This window comes from Thunnus albacares, chromosome 10, assembly GCF_914725855.1.
Source record: "Thunnus albacares chromosome 10, fThuAlb1.1, whole genome shotgun sequence".
NCBI classification, from domain to species: Eukaryota; Metazoa; Chordata; class Actinopteri; order Scombriformes; family Scombridae; genus Thunnus; species Thunnus albacares.
The window spans coordinates 15,633,806-15,647,678 of record NC_058115.1 but is presented as its reverse complement, the minus strand read 5'-3'; the positions used below and the strand labels follow the sequence as shown (position 1 = coordinate 15,647,678).

Below are 13,873 nucleotides of genomic sequence, written 5' to 3'. Positions count from 1 at the left end.
GTCTTGATCTGACACACGCATAAATGGCAATACAAAAGATATTTTATTTTATTGTAAAAGGGCAGAGTTGCAACCGGTACAATAGCAAATAATGAGAAATATACAATTGGAAAATAGACAAAAGTTTAAATGGAACAAATGAAAGAGGAAATGAAACTGAGGGGAGGTTAAACAAAACTTAATTTTCACAGAGGAACATGAATTTCATACACCTGTTCAACTTCTGCTCAGCTGTACTGTACATCACTACAGATGTATTTCCATCTTACCCGAAAGATACTGTAATGAAACATTAGGAATCAAAGGAGATTGTTGTCACCCCACTTACAGTTCTCCAGTGTACAACACTTAAGTTGTATTAGAAGCAACTTAGGACCCCCCTCCCACCTACCACACACACAACAAAAGAAAATGACTACAGTAAAATCATAACTGCTGGCAAATCAGACACAAACATTACGCAGGCATTTCACATCATTTAGATTTTCAAACTCACAATGCCAACAAACATGTTATCCTAACCATGCTGCTGTGGTTTCAAATAGCAGATAATTTTATTGGGATCTCTTTCCTGGACATGAGGACTAACACACTAATGAAGCAAAGTTAGCAGTGATTTTTTTTCCTTTTTTTTCTTCTAAAAATTATAGGTCTATGCTAAGTCTGTGTCCAGCATAGTGACCGTTCAGACATAGAGACCGTTCTTATCCTCCTCCCGCCATCATGAATTTATGCTTTTCTACAAACTGTAAAATTTGAGACTTCTGTCCATTCCTGCTGAGGTCAGGAACTGAGCGTTCTCTCCGAAGGCCACTCCAGTCACCAATCCTGTGTGGTCTACAAATGGACAGAAAAAAAACAAAATTAAAAACCACAAATAACATGTGACATACATATTGGATAAACATTTGGAAACAGAATGGCATTTCTTGCTCACCGGTGAAGTTGAGGACCTCAGACCACTGTTTGCAGATGTAGACGCGGATGTCAGACCCTCCTACAGCCAGGTAGGTACCACTCTGGTCAAACACGAGGGACTTCACCTGAAACAGGAAAACAATGAAATGAGATAGAAAGGCAAAGGCCAATGGCAGTCATGATGAGAAATGATCAAACCCAGTGTAAAAAAAACATGATTATTTCTTACATTCTCAGTCACACATGATGTATGTAAATCGAATTCATGTGCTTGCCAAGCTCATATTTCCCATTAACATTCTGATAGTATTGCTAATCAGACTCTTCCTTTACGTCAATTTATAAATTCAGGGATTGTTAGACATTCTCATGTCTGTATGCTAAATATGATGCTAGAGCCAGAAGGTGATTAGCTTAGCATAAAGACAATGTAGAAAAAATACTAATGTAAAAACGACACAGTTTTACAGGGAGTTATGTGCTGTAACTATTCGTCCTGCTCCCCACAAACAAATAGCATCCGGTCTTTATGCTAAGCTAATTGCCTGCTGGCTCTGTCTTCATGTTAAGTGTCCAGACATAATATCATTCTTCTCATCTGAAAATTAGCAATAAAGCAAATAAGCCTTTTTCCCCAAAGATTCGTGGTCCTTTAATAACAGGAGAAATATCAGCACTTCTTACCTCATAGTTGTTGTCCAGGGTGATGGTCTTGAAGTTCTTCAGTTTCCTCAGATCCCACAGTTTCAGAGAGCTATCCTGGGCACCTGGAGCACAGCATCAGACAAGGATGTCAGTGTGATTAAATAAATGCAATTACACATACAGTTCCAAGTCACTTTAGGTCAAAAGCAAGAGCTGAAAATGTTAAAAGGTAGCAATAGTTGCATGGCTCCTACACACAAAAATCCCTACATTTCTGTAATTTGATTTCTCAGTAGGATTTTAAGATATTGTAGGTCAGTGTATGGGTTAATGTGATGTGTGTGCATTTTTTGATGATGCCAAATGATCCTGCAATGTTACAACAGTCAAAAATCAGCAACAACATTGAGTTAAAATGCTGCTAGTAGTTGTCACCTGTAGCCAGATAGTATCCGTTCTCAGAGAAAGCAATGGAGGTGACAGGGCCAGAGTGTCCAGGGAAGTTGGCCACGTTGGTGCGCTCCTTCAGATCCCAAATCTTGATTTGGGAGTCAGCCGTTCCAGTACCAAAGATGAGACCATCAGGATGGAACTGAGCACAGGTGAGAGCTGTGGGGGGCAAACAGGAACATTACCACCTGAAATCTGGCTCCTACTTAGATTGTCAAACACACAAGTAAACACTGAGGCACTTACCACAGCCAGCACTTTCATCAGTGACTTTGGTGAGGACTCTGCCAGTTTGGATATCAGAAAAGGCCCAGTACTGCAAAACAAGACAAACAGTGATGTGAAGCAGTTAACCAGTTAAGAAATGCATTATCAATGTTTCTCTATTAGTAAGGTGTATGAGGTCTGTCTGTATTTTCCTCAAGCTGCATACATACCTGATCCTCAGAGGAGCTGAGCAGGTAGTCCCCAGTAGCATGTAGGGAGAGTCCGGTGACACCTGCCTCGTGGGCACGCACCACCTGGACACAGTTGCCCCCGGTGACGGACCACACACGAATGGTGGTGTCTGGAGACGCAGAGAAGACCACAGACTAGAGGGGCAAAGACAGCAGGGGAGTGAGGGGTGGGAAATAAAGTGACAACTGATCAGTATAATAGATCATGTTTAGCATGTTTCTCAATAAATTTGACTGTCCTTTTGAAAAGAAAAAAAAAAGTGCAATGACCTGACTTGGTCATTAGAGGCGATTTCGACTGGTTGCTGATGGAAGAAAGGAAAGAAAGTTACCTGGGATGGATGGTAAATGACAGAGGTGACCTTTTTGGTGTGGCCCTTAAGTGTCGCCACAATCTGCTCCTCGTTCTTGTCAAACACAACCACGTTCTTATCAGCTCCACCTAGGCGAACACAAGAGGGTCGATATCAAATAGAAGACTTCAACTGACTTCTGGTGTGTTACCAATCACAAAAGACTTCAAAGTAAAAAGATACAACTGAGCATAAGATGAGGTCAATGTACCGGTGAGCACTTTGTTGGTGTCTGAGGGACACAGATCCAGAGACAGAATACCAGGTACACTGGCACTGTGCAGACCCTGAAGGCAACAAAGACAAAGCATGTTGACACATCATTAAAATCTGTTTTTGCATTCTGAATAAAAGAAGAAAATTTTAAATTTTACTCGGACAGAAATCAATACTTACAGCATGGGAGGCCACTTGGCGGTATTTACTGAGATCCTCAGCTCTAACCAGCTCCTCTGGGACAGTTTTTCCTCTCTGGAGAAATGCAGTGAAGTTGTTACAAGGAGCATTAAGTATATTACGTAGTACCACAATGGTTACTCTGCAACCTTGAAATATTACCGCGGAAACGGAAATGGAGGAAACTAAAAACGGCTGAACAATATCATACCTTCTTTCTCTCTGTGGTGAGGATAGTGGCTTTGTCTTGAAGCTGCAAACAGGAAAATAAATATTGAAACAAGTCACACAAATGTTACACATCGACGGCCAAGTCGAATCATGATTAATGTAGATAAAAGGAAAAATCTTACCTTCTGGATGATCTCTGGGGTCATTCCCACCTGTTCACTAATCTCCATAGGCTCTCCACCAGCACCCTGCAATATAGACAACAGAAACAGAGATTGTGAGGAGGGAGTATGGCAAAAGATAATGATCTAGCAGTATTGATCAGTATTTTATAGACTGGAATTAAAAGTCAATCACTCACTGCTGCAGCTGGCTGAGAGGCAGGGACTGCCTGAGGGGCAACCAATCCAGCCTGGGGTTTGAGTGTGGCAAGAGCTGTAAGAAAACAAAATAAGACCACATTAGAAAAACATGATCACACATTATTATCTATGCGGCCATGTCGGTATGATGCATATTCTGGAGAGAGCCGATGATCGATGAACACATAAAATCCATTTGAAGTGCTTGACAACTGGAATGTTTCCCTACAATAGAGGACACACAAACTGTCGTAAACCCACCTTCTCTCGCAGCAGTGACCTCTTTGGTGAGTCGAGCGATGACTCTGCAGGCGGCATCATGCTGGTAGAGGGCATGGGACAGTTCTTGACGAGTTGTCTGCAGCTGCTGCCTCAGGGTGAAGCTGTGAAGCATAACGGCATCCTAGAAGAGATACAAAAGGAAGGTGTCATCTCAATCAGTGGTGGTTTTTAAAGAAGAAAAATCAACTCTGTGCTACTTTATCACAGAACCTTCTTGAATTTTTACTCAGTTTCCCCCAACCTGGGTCATATACTAGATTTAGTGTTATACTAGATTTCCCAAATGCCTTTCAGTAGTAATCAGACAGCAAACTATTTGGAAGTTTCCTATGCATTGTACATGTGTGTGGGAAAGAGTGACAGCAATAGTACAGTTAGAGCAAGAAGCCATGAGATTTTACAGTAAAGAGAGAAAACACACCAAGCTACACCAATAATTAATCATTTTAAGAATATTGGATAAAAAAATAAATAAATATGGTCTAGAAAGAAACAACAGCTCAACAATTCACAGGAAATGCCACCATGAGACTATTTTGGAAAGGTATAGTGAAGTCTGCATTTGGACACCATTGAGTGGGACTATTAGAGAAAATACAAAAATGTTGGGTAACATTTACAACGTGAAGGTGTCTTGTAGTCATTTTTCCTCTTTACAGCTCTGTCAAGGATAACAACTCACCCACTCATCTTGGAGAGACTTGAGAATGGCAGGAATGCTTGTTGCTGATGGAGCCTTTGGTCTAATAGGATGGGACACTAGAACAGAGAAAAGTTCAGCAAAAATTCAGTACTGTGTCTCTGCTTCAATCATCGATTAGTCTAGTTTATTTGTGCTGACTTTATCAGGGAGTCTTGCTGCAAGATATGGATATATTTTGTAAAGTAAATGAATCAAAAAGTAACCCTTAGATGAATCTATGATGAAAATAAGTTTTAGTAATACAGCTCTTCATATAACTTTCCCATTACTGGCCGAAAATATTAATAACACTAGACTGACACTGTTAGTAGCTTTTTAAAGCCTTTTCTCAGTAGCCAGATTACCTAACTACATTGAATGCGGTTAAATACAGCAACATGTTTGGTTAGTAAACCGGTGTGTTTCGCCAGCTGCTGCCTATAATTTACCTTTGATATCTACGAGCTGCTCCTCCGACAGAGGTTGTCCATTCATCGGGTCCGTCCCATTCTCAGCGATGTACTTCTCAATCAGCCGGCGCTCAAACACCTGGTTGGACACCGGAGAGACGCACGGGTGCTCTGGGACCTCGTTGGAGACTGTAAAAAATGCAACCAGAGCTTATAAATAAACAAAAAACAACTATAAACATGACTAGTGAGCCTTCACAAGTACACGGTGGCACTGCATGGCCGCTAACCTTAGCTAAGTTAGCTAGTAGCATTAGCGCGGTGCTCGTCATATCAATGAATTTAACTTCACTTACTTGCACAAACCAAAGACATCTTCCAAGTGCAGTCCTAAAAGTCGTTTCCAGAAAATGGAATTACGCCCGCTTTGTACTTTGATAGATATTACCACTAATGTACGCTTTACTTATGTTTTGCTCAGGTTGGAAGTAGCACGCTGTCCTTTCATTGCCGCTACAAACTGGCTTCTTCTTCTTCTACGATCTCTTTAGCGCTCAATCCTCACAGGTGCCGTACTGCCCTCTACTGCCGGGATCGCACCAATCACTTATCAATGTATCTATCTAGTACTGAAAATATAATGTGGATCGATGACCATTTTTTTGGGTTTGGGTTTGTTTCAGTCATTTTTTTCAGGTAAAAATGTCAAATATTCACTCTTTCCTCTTGTAACACGTCAGCATGTGCTACTTGACTTCTATTTAATAATTTAGGGCTGCAACTAACGATTATTTTTCAATTATCGATTAATCTGTCCATTTGTTTTGGTCTGTACAATGTCAGAAAATGGTGAAAAATGTCAATCACTGTTTCTCAAAGCCCATGATGCAATCTAAAACGTGTTGTTTTTCCAGACCAACAGTCCACAAACCACAGATATTCTGTTTTTGATCATAGAAGAAACCAGAAAATATTCATATCTAAGAGGCTGGAAGCAGAGGATTTTTCAATTTTAAAACTGACTTAACCCTAATGTTCTGTGTGGGCTCCTGGAGACCCTGGGCTCTCTTGAACAGCTCAAAAATATACCAAACATTGTTTTATCACCCGAAGACTTCCTGACTTGTTAATTTTATTCTGATCAATTAGTTACTTTTGCAATTGCTATTACTGTTATTTTTCACATTGAAGAGAGGGGTCTGTGGGACACCAAACAATGAGGAAGTAAAACCAATCTTAAAAATACACAAGGGTCAAACTGAATATCTTTGGATATGAACTGCCACTCAGACAAAACAAGCCATTTGACATTGACATTATTGGAGAAAATCAAGATAAAGTTAAAAGTAAATTTTATTGTTTAAGAGATGACATGCTCTTGAACAAATTGATATTACAAAAATATTACACGTCCATCTATCATTCTTGTCACTAGAAAGATCTGGCAATAAGATCCTGAACACAAAATTCATGGATTAATACACTTATGCAATATTTGTTGGAACTTGTTACATTTCACAAAACTATGACTACAGTTACCTCAAGGGTAAATACAGTATTTAAGTGCAATAAACATTAAACTGCAGAACATACATTTAACATGACAATTAATTGTTGTTGCAGTTAGGAGTCGTTAACATGATGGATGGAGAAAAACACTTCATCTAACTCTACATTACTGTACAGTAGTTCAAAGTTCCCTTTTGCAAACTTTCATATCACAACGCTCATTTCTGTGTAGCTCTAAAGATCACGTTACACACACACATACACACACTCTCAGCAAAAATATACAGTGCATATTACATTGGTCCTGAGGGTCTGGAGGTAGGTAACAGCAGAGGCTAAAGGAGACGTCAGGAGCACCATCAGTCAGTGTCAAGAAATGGGAAATATGACAACAGGAAGGCTAATGCTCAACTCATGCTGCAGAAAAATTACAATTACATTAACAAAAGGCATGCAATATTGATGTCAAACCATTTATACTAGGCTCAGATGCAAAAGGCACAGGCAAGGTCCTTCTTTTCTTTTCCTTCATAACTTTCTCCGCATGTTTTGTTTCTTTGTCCCTTATTTCAGCTCCACATCTCTGTGCTCTATAAGTGGTTCAGTTTCTCCGAAGTGTAAACAGTGCAGGATTCAGACGTGTCCGTGTCTAGTGGCAGTGCAGAAAAATACTCTTCAGATTTGCTCCACCTTTCTTTATCTCCATCTTTCTTGATTTGGAATTGAACGCAGTCCTCAGAGGAGTGGAGACAGTCTGAAGCCCCGGGCACCGAAAAGGAAATCTTCCTCTCTTCCTCATTAGATGTTTCCTGCTAAGAACGAATGAAGCCATATGTTTTAAAAAAAAAACAACAAAAGTTTTTTAGTCTGTGACACACAAATACTCACAGCTAGAGTATAGCGTTACCTCAGTAGTTAAATTATGACTAGGGGAGCTCCCAGCTGCCAATCTCTGTGCTTCCTGGTTCTCAGCTCTCACATGAGCAGGCGTTAGCTGAGATGGAGTTCCTGCGATAACAGGAGCGTAACCCTGGAAATACAAATACCAGCACATTTCTACATATAATACATTCACACAGGCACAGACCAATTTAACAGTTTCAACTAAAGAAAGATGGGAAACAAAATCAGCCTTACAGTATGGGTTGGACTGGCTCTCGGGATCCATTTCCTTGGTGTTCCAGGCTGCTGAGAGTGACTGAAGCCTGAGGGCTGAATGCAGGGCTGGCTGTAGTCCTGCACGCAACACAAACACACACAGACACATAAAACTCAGTGAAGCCTCTTGGTTTGAGGAGGCAGTCATCTACATAATTTATAATCACACAGATTTCCTTCTCTTGCTAAAGAACATTATTTTTCTTTTGTATTCACATCTCATTTGATACATTATTATTGTGAAACTAACTCACATACATGATTTTTTAAGGCTTTATGTTGGATGTGATACCAAAATTTAACAAACACCACTGATTTACACTATTAATATACTCAGTCTGACACACAAGATGACAAATTGAGAGAAAACAAAGAAACATGGTGTCATATTAAGATGTTGGGCCACCGTGAGCCACAAGAATAGCTTCAATGCTCATTGATTCTAAAAGTTTCTGGATCTCTACTGGAGGGATGAACACCATACCATAATTGCATTATTGTCCGTCGCTCCAAAACCCCCCATAGGTTTTTAATTGAGTTGAGATCTGGTGACTGCGAAGGCCAAAATATATAATTCGGATAATTGTCATACTCATCAAACTATTCAGTGACCCTCTCATGTCCTGTATGGAGGCATCTGCATTTGTTCTGTTTCTCTACTCATTTATTCTTTTTTTTTCTTTAATTCACCTCCTGTATGTTCTAGTTGTATGTCTGCAGCATGTCTCAGCATTTTGGAAAAAAAAACCAAAGCCATAGAGGCCTTGGTCTACATTTATGCACATTAATGAAAGATTTTCAATGGACTGGCATTCAGTTTTATATTGATTTTGTGTTTGCGTGAGTGATTTGCTTTTATTCTTTGCTTTTTATATTTCTTGGAAAGCACTTGGTGGTTAGTGTCTAAAATAAGGCAAGACCAGATTTATTTTAAGAACATCCCATATATCAATTCTGCTACCTGAACAGCTATCTCAGCCAGCAGGGCCAATAACCTGGTTCTCCTGCTTTCCTCACCTGGATGTTGACCCTCGGAGGGTTGGCTGGTGGAGTGCGGATTGCTCTGAAGCCAGCGAAGATCTGCGAAATGGTGCAGTTAGGGTAGCGCTTCATAAACAGGATGAAACCAGCCAGCGACACAAACATGCCGGAGGGGACAGTGATGGACTTGAGAAGCGCTCGCCATCTACCCCCCTTTTCTGGAGAGATTAGAGACACAGAGATGGAACAGACATCGGGAGGAATGGTGACTGTGGTGAAACAAACAATTCAGATACAAAAAAAAAACTGTCACTCACCGATCACCTGCAAAAAGGTGGAGGACACCAGGTTGCCATCCCCATCTCTGATTTCATACACCCCATCATGCCTTGAGGTCAGTCTCACTATGATGACCTCATTGATGGAGCCATTTCTGCCCAGAGAGATGAGGCCCCTGTACCGCATGTCATAGTCTGTTATCTGGCCCTCGCGGATCAGCTGCACGGGGCCACGGGGGGGCTTAGGGTCGAAAGGGCCCAGGGAGGTTTCGTCAGGGTGTCGGGCGGGGGTAAAAATAAGGTTGGCATGAGGGACAGGAAGAAAGAGGGGCAGGTTTAGGGATTCCTTGGTGAAGCGGGTGACATTGAAGGCGTGCCCTGCATCCACATGCAGGATCGTGAACGGGGGGGGGGGGGGGGGGGGGGGGGGGTGAAGGTATGAGAGGGAATCAGATGGAGAGAGAAAGATAAAATATAATCATTATTGTTGACAGGATCCTAAAGTTTAAAATCTTCTGATGTTCTTTCTCTGCTCACCGCGGACAGTGAGGGTGCTACGGGACAAGACCTTCCCTCTGCCATCTCTCACGGTGTAGTTGCCTTGGTCCGCTTGCGTCACTCTCTCGGCCACCCAGACTTTCCTGCCCCGGAGCAGCCTCCCCCGGCCCATATCACTGGTGTCAGGGTCTGTCCAGTTCCACAGCACAACTGGCATGGCCTCGGGTGGAGATCCCCGGGGAGAAAACTCGAGCAAGGAGGCATTTTCAGGGATGTTGTGCTCAAAGTTGTCCCCGTAGTTTCTCTGGTAGTACTTAATGCATTCTGAAGCAAGACGAAAGGGGTTGTGGATGAAAGAAAGAGAGGATGATCAGCAGTACATTTACTCAAGTACAGTACTTCAGTATGGTTTTGAAGTTAAATTGTATGCTACTACATACTTCTACTTCATGAAATTTACTTTTCAGTTTAAGATTTCGCATAAAAAATGTATAACATGTATCCATAGGTGCCTGGTTATGTATTGAAATGGGGGAGAAAACTTGGAAAGTTGAAAACGAATTCCCTACATTTCTACACCATCTAACCTCTTGGATTAAGTCAAGAAACAGCAACCTGCACTGGAATAGATTAGTCAGATTGAGGAGGCTATGAAAACCAGGAATTCATCAAGAACAGTGTATAATTGTGTGGATGAGGTCAGGAAATGATTATTAGAAGAAAAGCTATTTCATTTTTGAAATTATATTCATAAAAACATTATGTAGCCTAAAATGTTAGTAGGTTGCAGGCTACTAGGCCATATTCAAGGTTAAACAAGGACAAACAATTTATATAAATGAAATAGTCTTACAACACATCACAACATGATTTTTATAATCAAACCTGGTTAAACAATGTTAAACCTGAGGGTTGCTACTTTCAATACTCACAAGGCATCTTCAAAGTCTAGCAGTTGCAACAAAGTAAAAACAATTTGATGAATGAAATGGCCTCACCTCAACTGTCTAAATCTAATCCCACACACAGGTTCTAGTGGTTGCTATTGTAGTTGTAATGTTATACAGGAATGTAATCATAACTTCAAAAGCAGATTATTTTAACCTACATTATGTCAAATCAAGGACTATTTTAATGCACAATTCGGAAGATGATTTTTGCTGCTCAAGACTTAAAAGGGCCATTTTAGTTGAGGACTAGACCTTACTGCCCCTTAGAGTCAACTTGTATGAGAAAATGAGAGAATAATCATAATAATAAAAGCACAGCGCAGAGCAGCCGGATGAGAGAGCATCACGCATTATGAGTGATGTGTCATCATATTTCAAAATAATTCCATTCAAAGTCTGACTAAAACTGAAACTAAAGCAGAGTATTTTGCAGAAGTCTGAACAAGTTATTGTCCACCGCTGGACATTTGACTGTTTGTTAATTCAGACACTTTGGTGCTGTGAGGAAAAGCTCCACTCTGTCTGTCTGTCTCTTTCTCACCACAGGTTGGACTGAACCAACTTTCGGGGTGGTCCGAAAACGTCAGATTTTTTTATTACTTGTTTTTGGCAGTTGCTGGAAATAGAAAAATGATCATTGATATAGGCTGCTTAAATATAATCACCTGATTGCAGGGACTGTATGATGATAAATTTATTTTTAAAAAGACAAAAAGTGGGGTAGAAAAACCATAACTTTGCTCCCCCTAATTGAATAATGGGGATGCATTTGCTCCACTTCCTCCATTGCTCAGGTGCCTATACATGTAAATAACCTATGAAATGAAAATATACAATGCACTGTTAAAAATTAGACCACTGGTCCTCCATCTTTTTGGCTCAAGGCCTTACAAAAAGGCAATGCATTTAAAGCTGTGTGTCACATTTCAGACATCAATGAGTTGTTGCAGTTCCACCAAAAGAGATTTCCCCTCTAAACTTCCCAGATGGTTTCATTTCAATAACTGTTCAAGGCCCACAGAGGTAAAACGATCCACTATTACACAACAAAGTCCAAAAAATTAATACAAAGTGATGTAGCAGATTTTTTCATCTTTACCAGCAGACTGTACTTTATATCCAACTGTATATAAAGTAGTTAAACGACCAGCTACAACAGTAAATTGCTGCTTATGCATTGATGCAATATTAACAATTTAACAATGCAAAATATAATAACACATCAGTTACAACAGGGGCCATTTTACTGCATAACAAGCACTTTTGCTTTTGATACTTTAAGTAAATTTTGCTGTACTTTTATTTAAGTAGGATTTACTTTTACTTATAATGGAGGATTTTTACTGAATTAAAGAGGTAGGTGATGCTCGGTGGATTTCACAAATAAAGAGGAAACTATCCCACCTGAAACAGTCAGACGTACAGTCTCGTAGGTGAAGCCAGAGGACAGTTTGATGGCGTAAAGTCCCTGATCTTCATGAGTCACTTCTTTCAGGACTAGCATCTTATCTCTGGTCCATTCGAACCGTGGGTCCTTTACCTGCAGCCGTACAATAAATGAGGTTTTGGCGATGTGTACACACAACGAACAAACACAAGCATGAACACGCAGACACACTTCCACCCACAATGGTTTTTTCCAGCAGGACACGCCTCATTCCTGGAGGGTTCGGCGTAAAAGTCACAGTTCTTGATATCGAGTACACCGGCAGACGGAATTCCTTCCCGGCACAAACCATCTGGGCTTCTTCTCTGTCACCTGTCCAAGTAGGAAAGAAAATCAGCAACCTCTTTGTCAGAACATGTTTTGTTTTTTTGTTTTTTTAATGTGAAGGATATGTGATGAGATATTGCTGCTGACTCACCCAGCACAACCCAACCTATGGAGAGAGAACAAAATAAATATGATTATTTATTTTTGCATAAATAATTGTGCTTCTCCAACACAATACACAGACCTCACATGCAGTGGAATAACACTCTAATCACCCTTTGTAAATGGTTTAAAAATTGAGTTTTATTATTACTTAATAATGTTTTATTGATTAATTATAAGGCATTAGTAAAAACAGCGTTTTTTTCCATATTGTTTATCCTCCTTCAGTATGACATGTGATTTTTCTTTTTTAGCTCTTTAGTTTAGCTCGCAGACCTCTACAATGGACTCTTTGACCTCTGACCTCAAAAGAGTCTTTTATTAGACAATTTATTAGCAACTAATTTAAAGCTGCAGTCGATAGATAATGTTAAGAACCATCTATTAATGACTGTTAGAATTGTATTTGCATTTATTATTGCACAAAATTTACTAACTTGGGCTGTGGAAACCTGTAACTCTATTAATGACTCTATTGACATGTATAACTGTCTGTCAACTTGAATAACTGCATTATTACCACATAGAAAGGAAAAAAAAAACAATCAAAGGGATTTTCACAACCTATAAATATTGTTCTTAGAAACGGCTTACAAATAAATAAACAATTATTTTAGCCATTAGTTACAACTGATAAATACTTTATGAGCAGTGTCTTACAGTGGCAGAATATCATCTACATATACTCAAGTATCTATCTACTTTAATAAAAATGTAATTTACTTATTTTAATTGCAGAAACATTATAGAGACAGGGATCAGTCTATGTCTCTTGACGGTTTAAGCCACACTCTTACTTGTAAGGGGCTTTTTACACTGTGTGTGTGTGTGTGTGTGTGTGTGTGTGTATGCCTGGCTTTTACTTAAAGGAGTTCTGCCACTGGTGTCTAATTAGAAAGTGGTGCCAAAATTTTATTCAAGAACTTACCCAAAGCAAGAGGGAGGCTGAAAAGGGCAGCGAGTAGAGCACAAGAGGACATCTTCTCCCGTAAAGACAGACCGGATTGTTTCTTATAGTGGACAGAGATGCAAACATGATTGTCATTCATGCCCATGCTCCTCTGAAAACAAGCCAGCGAGTCATGCGATCATCAATCAACAGCTACACAAGCGGGAGCTCCGAGACAACTGTGTTTCTGCAGATGCATACATCTACAGGACATCAATACTCAATACTAGTCTGATCCATGACGCCTTGTCTGCTCTTTGAAGACATGTCCATTCAGGTGTCCAGCATGTTTCCCATCCACTGGGGAGCATTTACTGCGCGACATTAACGCCCATTCGACCGTCAGTTAATGATAATGTACAAATGTATCACAATCTATAGTCTAAACTCACCTGCAGGATGTGAAAATAAGTCCGCCGCTAGATGTTTACAAATGTTTCTGTGAATGAGGACAGGAGGATAACAGCGTCCTTTGCAGAGCGCGCATGAGCATTTGGCCTTGTATTTTATTTATGGCGATGGCTAGGTTGTATTCTCGGCAGCTCCT

General features: G+C 40.2%; 2 protein-coding genes across 3 annotated transcripts; both read right to left on the bottom strand.

Annotated features, from left to right (window-relative positions):
• Positions 1 to 24: 24 nt before the first annotated feature.
• Positions 25 to 5,675, bottom strand: prpf19 (pre-mRNA processing factor 19). The gene is made up of 16 exons (XM_044364299.1): positions 5,484 to 5,675; positions 5,167 to 5,316; positions 4,718 to 4,794; positions 4,015 to 4,156; positions 3,753 to 3,826; positions 3,574 to 3,639; positions 3,432 to 3,473; positions 3,221 to 3,295; positions 3,036 to 3,111; positions 2,804 to 2,913; positions 2,451 to 2,606; positions 2,260 to 2,329; positions 1,999 to 2,172; positions 1,603 to 1,685; positions 938 to 1,043; positions 25 to 837 (listed from the first exon to the last, which is right to left on the bottom strand). Exons 1-16 carry the CDS (start codon positions 5,500 to 5,502, stop codon positions 740 to 742), a joined length of 1,518 nt encoding a protein of 505 aa, XP_044220234.1. The 5' UTR covers positions 5,503 to 5,675; the 3' UTR covers positions 25 to 739.
• A 787-nt stretch (positions 5,676 to 6,462) lies between these two features.
• LOC122991104 lies at positions 6,463 to 13,853 on the bottom strand. 2 transcript variants are annotated; one of them, XM_044364736.1, is made up of 11 exons: positions 13,719 to 13,853; positions 13,306 to 13,387; positions 12,367 to 12,381; positions 12,130 to 12,260; positions 11,906 to 12,041; positions 9,591 to 9,875; positions 9,093 to 9,431; positions 8,812 to 8,993; positions 7,774 to 7,872; positions 7,544 to 7,666; positions 6,463 to 7,448 (listed from the first exon to the last, which is right to left on the bottom strand). In XM_044364736.1, exons 2-11 carry the CDS (start codon positions 13,355 to 13,357, stop codon positions 7,227 to 7,229), a joined length of 1,584 nt encoding a protein of 527 aa, XP_044220671.1. In that variant the 5' UTR covers positions 13,358 to 13,387; positions 13,719 to 13,853; the 3' UTR covers positions 6,463 to 7,226. The 2 variants fall into 2 exon arrangements, with proteins under 2 accessions (XP_044220671.1, XP_044220672.1); XM_044364737.1 differs by having other exon boundaries at positions 6,463 to 7,445.
• Positions 13,854 to 13,873: the final 20 nt, after the last annotated feature.

What these genes read in the sequence shown, in the direction of transcription:
- prpf19 (XM_044364299.1), bottom strand. An exon ending in TCACCACAGAGAGAAAGAAG is followed by an intron (nt 3,296 to 3,431) that starts GTATGATATTGT and finishes GCATTTCTCCAG; the next exon opens with AGAGGAAAAACTGTCCCAGA. An exon ending in TGATGAAAGTGCTGGCTGTG is followed by an intron (nt 2,173 to 2,259) that starts GTAAGTGCCTCA and finishes TGCCCCCCACAG; the next exon opens with CTCTCACCTGTGCTCAGTTC.
- LOC122991104 (XM_044364736.1), bottom strand. Translation starts at nt 13,357, where the DNA reads ATGTCCTCTTGTGCTCTACTCGCTGCCCTTTTCAGCCTCCCTCTTGCT. An exon ending in TAGCACCCTCACTGTCCGCG is followed by an intron (nt 9,432 to 9,590) that starts GTGAGCAGAGAA and finishes ATGTGGATGCAG; the next exon opens with GGCACGCCTTCAATGTCACC. An exon ending in CTCCGAGGGTCAACATCCAG is followed by an intron (nt 7,873 to 8,811) that starts GTGAGGAAAGCA and finishes TGTTGCGTGCAG; the next exon opens with GACTACAGCCAGCCCTGCAT.